This window comes from Pseudopipra pipra, chromosome 4 (assembly GCF_036250125.1).
Source record: "Pseudopipra pipra isolate bDixPip1 chromosome 4, bDixPip1.hap1, whole genome shotgun sequence".
NCBI lineage: Eukaryota > Metazoa > Chordata > Aves > Passeriformes > Pipridae > Pseudopipra > Pseudopipra pipra.
Genome location: NC_087552.1, coordinates 31408276 through 31423375, shown reverse-complemented (window position 1 = coordinate 31423375; position 15100 = coordinate 31408276). Strand labels below are relative to the sequence as shown.

The 15100-nt window shown below is 35.0% G+C and overlaps 1 protein-coding gene across 5 annotated transcripts in view; it reads right to left on the bottom strand.

Annotated features, from left to right (window-relative positions):
- Positions 1-15100, bottom strand: part of ARFIP1 (ADP ribosylation factor interacting protein 1) — a 41059-nt gene that overhangs the window by 17561 nt on the left and 8398 nt on the right. For 2 of the 5 annotated variants that reach the window (XM_064652243.1, XM_064652246.1), the window contains 4 exons: positions 14350-14451; positions 5890-6004; positions 3301-3396; positions 1759-1868 (listed from right to left, as the gene is read on the bottom strand). In XM_064652243.1, the coding sequence (XP_064508313.1) occupies positions 1759-1868; positions 3301-3396; positions 5890-6004; positions 14350-14451 (423 nt within the window). The remainder of the gene's footprint in view (positions 1-1758; positions 1869-3300; positions 3397-5889; positions 6005-14349; positions 14452-15100) is intronic. The other 3 variants (XM_064652247.1, XM_064652245.1, XM_064652244.1) reach the window with 2 other exon arrangements.

The window sequence follows — 15100 nt, the reverse complement described above, 5'->3', positions numbered from 1 at the left end:
TATGAGATAAGGAGGAGACTTCTTCCCATGATCTTCCTGATGGAAAGCACTATGTCCACAAACTTAAATACTGTCCTTAACCATATTAAATATGCATTTTGTACATAGTCTACTTATGAAGTGCTTTCAAATGTATGGCATCTCCAGGTCCATTTCCGTAATACCTCCTCAACTCAAAATGAATTCATAAGGTCTCTGAACAATACTATTCCTCCAAAAAAGAGCGCACAAGAAGTCAATATGAGATTCTAGACAGACCACAACTGACATATCTCCTTGGGCATGTTTGGGAATAGATTTCAAGAAAACATTCATTTACTTTTCTGAAAGTGCTAGTCTTTGTTTGCTATGCCATAAATGGTGGGATTCTGAAGTTCAGGGAGAGGGAGGCTTAAGCCATGAAAGAAATCTAAAAATCCAGACTTTGCAAAGACTACAGCCAAAGAAAAAATGCTCTGAACAAGAATCCAAGACCACTTTTCCCAGCATTTTTCACTACTCTTCTGGTTGTTGGTTCATGTCAGTGAGTTCAGAATCATTTTGCAGTTGAGAGAGAATAAGGTCAAGGCCTGTCCCTTTCCTTTGTAAGAGGGATGCACCAATCCCTTAATCATCTTTGTTGCTCTCCATGGTACACACTCCAGGAGCTCCATATCTCTCTTGTACTGAGAAGCCCAGAACTGGACACAGCACTCCAGTGGGGCAGGATCAGCTCCCCTGACCTGTTGGCAGTGCTCTTCCTAATGTACCCCAGGATACCACTGGCCTGCAACTTCTGCAGTTGCTACGAAATTTAGATGACAAGAAAAGTAGAAAACCTAGAAGCCATTTAATTAGACATTAAAAAAAGGAAACTTCTGATTCTAACAGAAAGACGGCATAAACACTTATTAGTGGGTAGAATGTCTCCATCTCTGCTTCCCATTCTCACTGGGGAAAAAGTCCTTATCCGGACTTAAAGATCACTGGAGGGATTCAGACTTTCTTTTCCACAGATTCTTCATTTCTTCATGGTTTGATACAGATCTGACTGATGCACAAACCACCTCTCCACAACTCTGTCATTTAAGTTGCAGGCATAACAAAAAGCTGTTTTTCAAAATTTGTCTTTGTTTAAAACTCTTGACAGGAATATATTCCCTGACAATTGCTCCTTATCTTATGGCTTTTTAATGAGAGTCACTTCTGGTAAACTGGTGTGCTTTAAGAACCTTTTCATTATTCTTATGTTATTGTTTTAATTTCATCAAATCCCAAATGATCACAAAGCAGCAGCATATAAAACACACATGAATTTAAACAACAATTACAACACTAAGAAAAAACAAACAGCCAAGACAGAACATCAGAACAGCAGTTAAGATATACAGAACTTGTAAATGGGCCTGACCAAGTTTTCATCTCAGCTAAAATTTTATTGTATTAGCAATCAACTCAAAAATGGCAAAAAGATTTAATTGCAAGCTTTAGTGCCGAAATCTGTACATTCTGAATGATGAAGGGGACATTAGAAACAGAACATCCGTTATCTTGCTAAATTAGTAATACCTATGAAAGATTTTCCACTTAAAACTAGGGATTTAAAAAGGCTAACAAAGAACGCTACCCTTGGAAGAAAACTAAACCCTCCCTACACATTCTTGCTTATGCTCACTACAACAACAGATGACTTTGATACAGCTCTGGTCCTACCTAGTAGCAAACTCATTTCTAGAATACATACATACACACATACACACAAATACATGGCTTGCATACCTTGTAAGTGTTTAGGCTCCACTTTCTCACCAATTCCAGTTTCTCCATTGCTGGATTCTTTACTTCATCTGCTAACACAACAGGCCCACTCTTCTGCTGGGCCCTGCTCCCTGTGTCAGACAAAGCAAAGGCCTTGGATTTGGGGTTTTTGTTTGGTTTTTTTTTATAAAGGATTAATAGGAGGTATGTAAGATTTGTGCAAAAGCAGAGCAAGGTGACAGTATGAACTTAAGATGAATAAGCAGATCTCAAAATCACTTCCAGAAAGAAAGACTTATTTTAAAACTGATATAAAACATATTTTATATCCCAGTATTTCTTGTAGTAATAGGCTGTACAAAGCTTACTGAATGCATGTTTTACTAACAAACCTTAAAACAGCTTTTGAGACATTTATTACTTAAGCTATGTTTTAAAACTCCAACAGCTGAACATCCTGTTGGATTTAGCCATTCTAAAAGTCTGTTTACAACCTGCAGGCCATTAAATGAAAATTATTGGCATATAAAAACTGTTGTCCCAAGTACAGGTTTTTTTAATCTTTTCCAGTGAGCACCTTCCTTTCCAGAAGTTGCGTTCAGTCAATATCTTACTTATTTCAATTTTATTAGCTCATTGTATTAGGAACAATTAATTCTACAAACCACCAGTATGGAAATATCAACAAAGAGCAGATTTAAAGTAACATATTAAAATATCCAGGGCCAATCACTACACATAAATTACCCTTACTCAGCATTTTCAAGGTAGTATGAGATATCATGTGAATTCTATGTTTTAGTTTTGCAAAAGTAATTCCTAGTGTCCTAAATACTAGAAACTGCTAAAAATAGTAACTTTTAAGCAACATTTTATATTTTCATGTACAAATCTGACTACTCCCAACTCTAATCCCTACTGCTACTTACAGTCACCTTAGTCTTGCCAAGTTATTTTTGTAAGCAAGATTTTGGAAAAAAGTCTATGCAGATGCCTCAAGATACTCCTTTAGCATCCTACTATGTTCTTTACATCTTCAAAATGCTGTGCAAACATAAAGTAACTAACCCTCTCAACACCCTTATGAGGCAACTGAGCAAGTTTTCTCCTTTTATACAGGAGGAAACAGACTAAGATGTTAAGTAATTTGCCCAGAGGCACAAAATGAGTCAAGTGGCAAAGCCTAGTTTGGGTGTTGTGAATTCCTAATGGCTGCCTCCATAGTCTAGTCGATTGGAATATGTGATCATTTTGGCAAAAAAATCCAAAAGTTTCAGCTTTAACCTAAATAAAAGATTTTGGTCTCTCCTATTTTAGTTGGTTTTTAACTGTTTGTTATTATTAATATTTGGTAGTTATATTTCTAATTTTACAGAGTAAAAGCAGCTGACAGAGAGGAAAGCAGAGGTTACTTTGTGAACTGTTAAAAGTCAGAAATGAGAGCCATCAAAAACCCCCAGAAGTTGAATTTCCAACTAATAGTAAATCAAATTATTAGAGATGTGGAGGGGTTAGTACATTGTCAGCAGAGACGAGGGCGTTATCCACTCAGTGCTTTGATACCTGTGGGAATAATTAAATCACAACCTTGTCCAGCCAGTCTGCTAGCTGCTGCACTGCTAGGAGATATAACAGATGATTTGGGTGATGCTGAGGAACCTGAAAAGGGGACATTTAACCATGAAAATCCATCATCTTCCCATAGAAATCAACGCACACTTTTACACAGACATGGGGTTTTTTTTCAAAACAAAGAAACATTTGCTTCAGCAACAACAGAAGCATCCACAGAAAAGGTGCTGTAATTTCTGATGGAAATGCTTTTTAAGAGGTGCAGCTGTCCATGTGAACTACGCCAAGTTTTCATGATTTAATCTTTTTCTCTACATCATGATGACGATTTTTTTTTCTGTAAGAGTAATCAAAGCACAACTGACAGCTTCATCAGTAAAGTACGTACCATAAACAGAAAATTCCGTGTACGATTGTTATATACAGTTTCTACAGCTGAAACATCCTTTTTTAGGTCCAGGTAGATTTGACTCTACACTGTCACTGAATGGTACTCAAAGCATTAAGAGGTGAAGTAAGCTCTGAAATCTCAGCCAGCTTCAGATACACTTCAGTGACATCAACTCTTTAGTCAGTGTAAACACGCAGCAATAAGTTATCCTGAAGATCATAGGAGTCATTAGCTGTGGAAGTGTGTAAGCTCATTCCCAAAAGAAAGATTTTACATCACTTGCTTTTTCTCTTAAAAAAACTCAACCAAACAAAACCCAACTAACTTTAAATGACAAGCACTCTGTGTGTTCTCTAGGCTGTTTTAGCATTATGCTTTTCAGAGCTTTGCCACTCTATCATAGTGGATAAATTTGAAGTGGTATCCTTATGAAATTTTCAGGATTTAAAAACCAACCAAACAAATTAGCTTTTTCTCTGTAGTGATGAGTGACCCCCATACTGGGGGGGAACTTTCATTGCTTTTGCTGAAAAATTCCAATATACTTCAGGGCTAATAGTGTAATAACGAGAGGAAAGGAAATCAAACCTGAACAGTAGTGGTTTCAACAAAATTTAGTTATCAGGAACACCAAAACACCACTCAGAGTAACTGGATCAACAATTAGCTTTTGTCTTTTAAACATACTACAGAGCACTACTAACATGGGGTTAAGTAAATCCAATGATTTGGATCCAACTGCACAGAAAAATGAGACAAAGACAGCTCACTTGCTGTGTTCTCCTGTAGCAATACATTGCATAAGAGCTGCAATTGGATTCATCCAGGTGTAGAAGTTTGACTGCAAGATCCTGCTAAAGGCCTCAAGACTGAATCATTCCAGCAAGCGAGCCAAGACAAGCATTAAAAAATCCTTATCATTTGACAGAGTATTAATGCAGCCTTATGCATGCTTCATCATTCAACATCCCCCAAATCCTAAAAGCCCTTCCCCTCCAGTATTGTCTACTCTGCATTCAAAAATGAAGCCCTAGTAGAGGCACTAAAACAGAATTTTTAGAAATAGGGCAATCATTCAGGTTTTGTCCATACTTTCATAGGAAGTACTAGGTTTTATCACTTCTCTCTGTCTGATTTTATTAGAACATCAGGAAAAATCTGAAGAAAATATCCTTGGAGGGAAACTGTGACATCCAAAGTGTCCAAAGCTCATAATTTGTATACAAAAATTTTCACAGAACATTTGCATTTCAAACGTATTAGAGTAGCTTTAAACGCATCTTATACACATTTCCCTTATAGGCTAATGCACTTAACAGCTGCAACAATTATCCTGCTAATACAATATAAAAAGGCAAAAATGGTGAGCAGTTTGCCATCTGCCCAGTTTTTAGCTAGATATTTTGCTAATTTCAAAGCTAAAGAAACATAACATTCACTTTGTAATATATGTAATGTACAGCATATAAATCACTGTATTCCTAAGCAAAGAATTTTACCAAACAGGAAATGAAGGAAAATGTAAATTAAATCTATGACTACAAAGAGACTTATTTTCACAGCTATGCATTTGAGATAATTTCCAACCTTTCAAATTCAGAAACTGTCAAAGCTACATAATTCATCAAATATCATTTGCACATACTGTATTATGGTATTCTATTGCTTTTTGACAGATAGGAAGCACTGACATTATTGGCTTGTTTATCACTTTGTATTTCTCATTGTTTGATACTAGCTTAGACTCTCTAAGGCATACATTAATACAACAAAGAAGAATTCCACCTAATAATTTGTTCTAGGTAAGTGAAGAAAAAATAACTCTCCAGTTATGTTTCGAATCAGAATAATACCCTGCAAAATTTAAAGAAAACTTCTACACAATGTAATAGTAAAATTCTTCAGCCTGGTACCAGTTCAAGGTGCTCAAGGACCTCCCTTCTTGTAAATGCAGACCAATTTAACACTAAGTAGTTTCCTCTAGTCCCTTGACTGATACTGCAAGTGTAGTGTATATTCTGTATTTTAACAACCCAGCTACCAGAGATGATAAACTGGTTGTCACTAATGCAAATCTCAATGTGTACATTTACACCAAACTGCTCAAAGCAGCTACAGAACATTGTGTTCCTGACCATGCAAAAATATGCCTAAAGATTTTAAACTGAGAAATACAAAAAAGCATTTACCTTTACTTGGAAATGGTCCTGCCTCAACAATTCCCTCTTTGGCACTGTCAAAGCCACGAGATGTTATTTTGGTTTCAGAAAGTCCAAGTCCAACTGGTAACGAATATTTCAAGTCCTTGAAAATATTTGAATAAAAAAAGAAAGTTAATGTTAAAAAAAATAATTAAAGTGACTCAAAAGTATTAAAATGCAATTTCAGCAGCTCTCAGACAAGCAATTCAGTCTTTAGCCTGGAATGTCCTCGTTGGTGTCACAGCATTCTACTGCTACACAAATAAAACATAAATGAAAGAGAAACACTGTAAGTATAGCCTGAGTATTTATTCTAGACTTTTTTGTTATATTGATGAATAACTAGAATGCCATCTCTTAGAGCAGCAGTTACCAAAACCGTGGCCTGAAATATCATGTTATATGGTCTGAAGCTGGTCCAAGCAAGCGTATCAGTTTAATAAAGCTTCCAGTTAAAAACTGGACTGACAGGGGTGCAGAATGATCTAAGACTATCAAGCAGACAACATCTTAAAAACCAAAAATGTGGAAGCAATTATCATAATGTTAAAGATAAAAAAAAAAAATCACTCTAAGCAAGAAATAGCTTTAAAAATCATAGCATCCTTATTTTTTATAAATAGCACATGAAATCTTTTTAATATTTGACACGGGAGAAACATCTGGAAAGGCATCACTTCAACAGCTTCCTTTTGAGCCTACATCACAAGTGCTCACAGCATAAAGCTGCCATTTACTTCTGTTTGCTTTTGAAACTCATTGATTTAAAATTGCTTAAGATCGCCTTGTTTAACTTTGGAGAACTAGATTAACTACTACAACCAACTTTCAAGCAACTGAAGTCTTCACTGAAACCCAAAGCAGGCCTATAAATCCATACACCATGAACTATGAATCCATACACCACAATTCACACGCCATCCCCATTGCCCATTTTTGCTGTCTTGCCCAGCTCTACAAATAGCTCCTGCTAAGGTTTCCTGGACTATATTTCCAGCCTTCTGACTGAGGTTTAAGCCTCTGGTGTTATGGAATTATATTTAGTGCTTTAAAATAAGTTCAGGTTTTAAAGTAATTTAAAACCATTAATTCATAAAAGTAAGAAGTGTCTGAAAAACTACTGTAGAAGTGAAAGGAAAACAGTAAAATACAGTTACAAAAATAAAACATGAAGAAATTGGAAAACTGTCAGTGTCTGGAGTCAGGTACTTTTTTGCATCCCCTCTGCTTCCATACAGAGGCAAAAAAGTGGAAAAAGTATAGAGGAGCACTAGTGAAATTTGCACAGAAAAGCTACACATAGCTTTAAGGTGTAGTAACTGTTTATGATATATGCAATGCTTCTAATTACAAAGAAAACACAACCTTTAAAATCCAATTCATGTTTGACCTATTACTGTAGTTGCTTGATCCACAAACCAGAAGCGGGATAGTGCATAAGAATGGTACTGCCTAGAGGCTCAGATTGTCAATAAGTGGCTTTGGATCACAGGATCACATCCCCACAGATTTAGTTAGGTGTCTCTAGTTTAGGATAAACTCCTGGGAAGAGGAAAAAAAGGAAGAGCTACAAACATATGAATGGACAGAGAAATCTTGCTAACGTTAAAAACCCAGGATGTTACTGCAAACAGGGTAACCAATTCCTACAGTCATATTTTTACTTACATGAACTGGCTAATAATAAAGTATGCCATATTTGTGTATCTAAGGCATTATACAAAAACAAAACAAAAAAACCCCAACTGCAAAACTAAGAAATCATCCAGCATGAACAACAAATAGTAGTCACATGCAGAACCTGATCTCACAAATTAAGCATATCGCAACATTGGATACATACTGTTTTCAGTCTTCACAACTGACTTAACACTGGGGCTTCCATTTAAGTACTCACAGTTGGTGGTACGATGGAAAGCCTTTGCTTCAACTTAGTTTAGCTAATGCACAGAGTCCATTTAACTCAAAATGTAGCAAGTCACCAGACGCTGAAAAATTAGAGAGACTTGAAAAAGGATAACTAGATTGCAGAGAAGATGCACTGATTTAACAAAAAGGACATGGCATGAATTATTTTTTTTCCTCAAGGCACCTTGGCGCCTTGTAGTTTTCAGAAATATCTAAACCTGTAGCCAAACAAATGTAGACAGCTAACCTGCTTAAGCATGTTTGCAATAGGAATCTAAGCAATCATCTGTATTTAATGTTAAAATGCAGAACATCTGCTTTGTAAAGATAAAAGTTTAGACATAAACTTAAGCAATTGTACTACTCTGTACATTCAATGTAATTCTAATTTGAAGCTAAACAGAGGCTGGACCAACTGTAATGCTAAATAAATCAGAATGTTACAACACATCTTTCTCTTCAATAAAAACTTGGTATTTGGATTATGAAAATTATTAAGATCTCCAACTGTGTATATATATACACACCAGGGTGTTTTACATAAATATATGCATATGTGTATGTACACACACATGTATTTGTTCCAAGAGATCTAATTTTTTTCACTGCCAAAAAGGCAAAGTTCAGTCTAAAGAACTGCATTCAAACCTCTTTTTAAACACTTATTAATGAGTTCAAATATATCCTGATGAAGAACGCCATCCTCGCATAACAATTTAAAAGAAAGACCTATCATAGCATACATGACCAGAACTGTCATCAAAGTCAGTGACTATCAAAACAATACCTTTTTGTTACTTATAAACATGCAAGTTACTGTTCAGTGGATAAACAGTGCTGCATGTAAACTTCAATTTTTGACATGTCATTCTTACAACTGATTGTGCTTGCCTTTTTTTTTTACAGAAGTGTAGATAAACAAAAAAGCTAGCAAAAAACCCTGTAATCATACTGATTTATCAGTATCCAGCAATTTATCCCTTCAAAAATTTACAAAGAAGGATAACTTAGGGAGGACAGATTCCCCTACTAGAGTAAGGTGATTATATTTTGACAACATACTGCTCTTTTAGCTAAGTGTAAGATTTCTCCCTTTCTTTGTAAAAGGTAAGTCCAAGTCTCTAGAATTAATCAAAATTTGTTGATACGTTGCAAAACCACAAATCTGTTAACAGATCACCATTACCAAAAACTAAAGAGAAAGACGCTTCTTTCGTAATTTTCAATTCTATGACATTGTTTATGCAATTACCTTCTAGAAAAAGTATTTCAGTATTGTAACTTCTGAGACACAGAGCTAGAGGTATAAAAAAACACAGCTCAGAAGTTTCCCAAGGAGTTAAATGCTGGACTACCTATCCCACTCTCAGCCATTTAGCATGCTTAAGGCTCAAAGAAGCAAAGCATTAAATATAGGGACACAGAACAGCTGCACTAACTTAATTAGGTCTGCTCAAGACAGTCCAAACTTACATGACACAGAACACTTATGCCACTTCAACCATTTGTTAAAATCCCATTTTAATTACTTCAAATCACCACATTAAACTAAACATGTTTTAGTCAGGTTAGCCTTATTTACACAACTCTAACAGGGATATTATCAGTCTATTATACAGATCATCTAGAGGTACCAGTATGCATTTTTGACATAGCAATCCTGTTGAGACAGTAGACACAGCAAAGAAGTCACTCAGAACGCATGTTCATGAAGGAATGTTGGCTGAATTACAAGACTATTTTCAAAACAATACTTCCCATCCATGCTATCCATATTAATCTAAAATGAAGAAGGGAAAGACCAGAACTGTATTTTCCCCAACAGTAGAAACCAACCTAGCCAAAACTTGCTTATTTTGAAGAAACTTACTTAACTAAGGGGCAACTAAGGAGGTATCACTGTATTAATTTCTTAGTTATGCCAGTCCATTATTAATGCATGACTAAGCATTATCTTCTCCTTAGTACCAGCAGTAGGTTTACCAGATATGGTTTTACTTGCCTTTACTACCTTGTTTTTAAAACCCCACATCACTAGCTCGTTCAATAAACATATGTGGAGCAACTAAACCGGGACCAATCATATGCTTGTTTATTTTTTAAACTCAGGCCACTATACGCAATTTGATTTGGAAATTTTTTAATGATGGATGACTCCAGTTGCCTTCAGGAAAAATTTGCAACCCATCTTATCGTAAAGTTCACAGTTTAAAGTCCAATGATACAGAAAGTTGTGTAGATACACATAACATCTATCCAGTAAGACAGATGGGCTCTGAACTTTACCTTTTATCCAAAGTCATGTACAAGTACAGCTCCTTGTATATATTCAGCATTTTCTTCTTCTCTTTGCCCTATTATATCACTCAGTTCTTATTTTCCACTAAGCCACTAGATCTTCCAATCAGTTTAAATTCAAGCATAAATACATGTATTCTCCAATACATTGTTCTTTACTCAAAAGACCCCTTCTACCATATCCCTTTTGATTCACCTAACATAACACTACAATCCAGTTTTAAATTAGTTTCCCTTCTACTCTCATCATTAACATGCATATTTTTGGTTTTTCAGACTGTACAAAGACCACTTGACTTTTTTGTTTTATTTCCTGAAAACAGTTTTCTAGAACTGACACACAGAAATGAATTTTAAATCAGCCTACATTAATTAAACTATAATTACCAAAATCCGACTATGTCAGTGAACCTAGTAAAACCTAAGAGATGAACTCAGATATTGCAGGCAGAATGTGAGTGACAAGGCTGGTGTCTTTTTTTTCAGAAGGCAAAAGATAAAAAAGAATTGACCTTGTCTATTTGTGCAGTCTGGCAATAAAATTACAGAACAAGATACTGAACACAGGCATTCAGATTCATCAGATTCCAGAGCTTATTTCATAATTCTAATAAGATAAATTGAAGACACAATACAGTTGATTTATCTTTTGCAGTCTGAAGTTTATTACTAGTATTATATACATGTTTAACAATGATTTTGTTCCCATAAGAGTACAGTAGGATCCATGAAAAAGAGTCTATGCTGAAATTAAAAGGAAACAATTGAAACAACCAATTCAGAGACTCAAACTGATATGAATGTTATATAGATTTTGTACAATAGTTTAAATGTAACAAATCACTTAAAGCTGCTTGAGTATCTTTACAGGTAGACCAAACAGTTTTCTGAAAAATTAAATTTAATCCTATGCAGCTTTCACACTGTATGGCATGTTATTGAATATAGAAATAGAAAATAGAGATAATATACTTCCTCACTCCTTCCTACAGATCTCAGCTCTCAATCCCCACAGTGACATTAAAACACCACTGTGCTAATCACATAATTATAATAGCATGGCAGGAAAACTAGAAGTCAGGGATAAATGAAACAAAAACGTGAATTATATAAACCAGCAATACTCAAATATTTGCAAACCGTTCTATACACCAAGTTCTTAAAGCTTAAGTGAGTTCCAACAGAGCTCAGAGAGCTGGAAAGCACTGGGTCAAGCTTTTTCTTAATGAAAGAACATTAGATATTTGATCCAATGATGACTGAAGCTACAGCTTTTTTTAGTTAAAGAGTTTCCATCCATCATACAGGCAGGACAAAACTTGTTGGAATTCCATGGGCATGTTTTATTATAGAATTAGAATGTAGCAGCATATTTCTGAATGAGATTTTACAGGTAGGAAAACATTTATTTAAGTTACCTTGTATGTATGCTTTATACCAAGAAGATGCATCAATTTGTGCTATATCGCATTCCCACAGGATTGGAACTAACATGCTTCCTTCTGAAATGACATTATGACAATCTATGCTGTCTGATGTTCTGCAAAACTAAAGGAGGAGTTTTTTCTTCAAAGGAGGAGCAACACTGCACTGCCTTGCAAAATTAAATATTTCTCACACTTGAGTGCATACTAATACTGCATTTGCTGAAAAATAAATGTGCATTTTCAAGCCTGAGCAGCCTGAGGTCAGATGGAAGTGCTAAACAGAACACGAGTCTAGAGGAAAGTGTAGTGTTGTCATTAAAGAAATCTAAGAAAAAGGTTGTACAACTACCTCTTTACTCAGTCTATCAAAAACATACAATCTAAGCTGCTCAAGTCTTCAACGCAAAATAGCTGTAGAAGACAAAAAAATACAGAATAAATGGTATTTTATTGTTTACATCTGAATTGTAAAACACCTAGATGAACATGTACCTGATTATAAAAATAAAAAAGCAGGAAGCCAAAATAACCTTGTTCTCCAGCTCCTAAAGAAGGTGCAATCAAAATCAGTATATTGGAATTTGAGTGCTCTAAACTCTACTGTGGTCACATACTCTTACCAAGCACTGTGATAACAATTCAAATTAAAATAGTCGTGGTTTCCTGCCCCTTTCTTAAGCAATCTCATAAAAATCAGTACTTGGCTTGTCATTTCTGTAAGTTGATAGGAAAAATGACCCCTGAAAACTCAGCAGAGAAATTTTGTGGTGCAATGCATATATTGCTTTAAGTTAAAAAAAAAATTATCTGGCAAGGAAAAAAAGGGAAAGCACGGCATTAAGCATTAGAAATAACAAACATGAATCAAGATGAATAGAAGACTAAATACTAGAATTCAAGACTACCAGATTAGTAAACAGACCTAGATGTTAATTCCAAGAAGTTTGTTTTCTTTGTTTTGTTTAGAAGAAACCCTGTTTATCACATATTCTGAGTTTAGGTCACACATGCGGGTGTTAACTTGTATAAGACAGTTCAAAAAAATAATTGAAGTGCACTTCTTCATTGATCTCAGAATAAGCACTGAGAAATAATTACAGCAACAAGTTCAACTATGCTTGCATAGTGTAAGTTTTCTGCAATTTGACCAAATGTTTGACCCACTTTTGTGGAAGTAGAAGTTTCAAAATATAGTTGACTTCAAGCCAACAAAATCATTAGCATGCCAGCAAAAACCTACTCCAAGTTTTATATATATATATATATATATATGGTCATAGACAGAAACTACCTTAAAATTTCACCTTTACATTTTGACTGAACAGGAGTGCAGGTTCCACTTGCTGTCTGTAAGTATTGCATGCACTACACTGAAGAAGCAACCATAATGTAAGGAAAAGGTAACTTTGACAGCAGTCAAGTCACAGCAGCAGTAGCTTAAAAATAGTAAATCTGTTTCTCTACTCCGAGGTGAACCCAAATTCATTACTACTTCAAGATACATTTCCTAATGTATCTTAGGCATATGGTACATCTTTATAGAAATGTAGTTTTAACTTTATTTCATTAGATACTGTCCTAATTTTTACATTATGTTACTGATAGAGCTTAGTTGAATGACAAATCTTAAGAAACATAACCTTCCCTCATTGCAGTGCTATTCATAAAAAAAATCCCCATACATCAGAAGCAGAAAAAATGCCCAGTAACAAGTGCAGTATTTTTAATATGAATGCATTTCCATCTCATGAAGTTTTACACTTTTTTTTACAGCCATGCTCACTATACAGCTACCATACAATCATAGTCAAATGGTCTCAGATCTTGTTTTCACGATATATTTTATTTTTTTTATTTCTTAAAATACACATTTATGCACATTTAAATAGAATATTTATAATTAAAATTATACATGTTTTAAACCATAATTTTAGTAAATATATTTAAATGCCATTTTTCTGTCTTATGAATAAAATTCCTGGATTAAAGATCAGTACTCTCAAGGCTCAGAATCAATAATTAGAAATGCATACACTTGATTGCATATTACAGAGTACCCAGTACTTTACACCATTTAGCATTCAGGAAAAAAAATCATTACTAATACACTTTGCACTGCAATGTGCAGTATGTGCTTTGTTTTTTTTTAGTCAACTTTAACAATAATTTATCATCTTTGAAGGACTTTTTACATTAAAGTAAAAATAGAAGACAAAATTAAACAAATTCTTATTGTATCAATATTCGGCATGTATATGTAATTTGTTTTTGAACTTATAAAGGTTCTCCCCTCTAATCAGCATTTTAGTAGGACAGAATAAAATGCTGAAGTTCTGCTAAGCATTCATTTTAAAAATAATCCTGCAGTGCAAGTCAGTATGGGACTGTTAAAACTTAGAGATTTCCTTAAAATCTAAGACTCAGCAGATGTCAAATAAACATGGACAATTAACTAGTCTTCGTGTTTCCAAATGAAAATCAAAGTAAAAAGAAAAGAAACCCAACCCCAAATTCCACAAGCTGTACCATGGCGCTCTCTGCTGGATGTCTGAACGCAAGGGAAACTGATCCATACGAATCAAGGTTAGGGGAAGGAATCAAAATTTGCCACGGTTAACATGTCTTTTATACAAAAAAGATTATTACAATGTATGATGACACTATGCTATGTCAACTTTAACAATGACCTATGAGCTTCAAAGGAGTTTTTCCATTAAACCTCCAGAAAACCTCAAGTGAAGTCTGGTATGCCCTGCACTGTAACTTCAGCATTTCTGATAATGATACTTCGGCAGACAGCGAAGAAAATCCTTACCCTGTTAAAGCCGTGCTCATGAGAATCTTCCAGCTGTCCATTGCTAGTCACAGGAATTTCTGCTGCTGAATTTTTGGGAGACTCCTGAGCCATTGCACTTTCCTATAGTATAAGAAGAAACAGGTGATTTATCTTAAATATCCAATGAGTAATCCCTATGAAAACAGTTGACTTTATTTCAAACTCCTATTGGAAATATTCTGATATACTTGGTCTGCATACATTTGTTTAATCACATCCCCAAATCACAGTTACACATTAGCACAGCTCAGTCAGAAGTAACTTAAAGATCTAACAGAAAAGAAACACTAAAATTTAGCCCATTGATATTGGGGGAGTAAGACACAAATGAGGCGTGGGGCCAGACAAATGTTTTCCATGCACACTTGAGCCTTAGTTTCTGTGTTTCAAAATATAAAAAAGGTGAGCTTAGCTAAAAAAATTGTACTAGCTATAAACAGCAATAAATACTAGAAAAGTGCAATGAGTTCATGTGTTACAAGAAAAGCTATGATTCCAAACCTTAAAATAGTTTAAGTTGCTTCTTATTTAGCCATAACATAGTGCCACCTTCTGACTAAAGTGTTGGTATGCAACTCTTATGCAGTCAACAGCAGCACACTTGGAAGTGAAATGCAGAAGCACTGAAAGAACTCAAAAGCACCAACGGAATTCAAGAATCAAAGTTACTTTCAAATGCAGTTGCATCATGAACAGTAGCAGCAGCTGTGAAACTACTGATTTCAAAAAT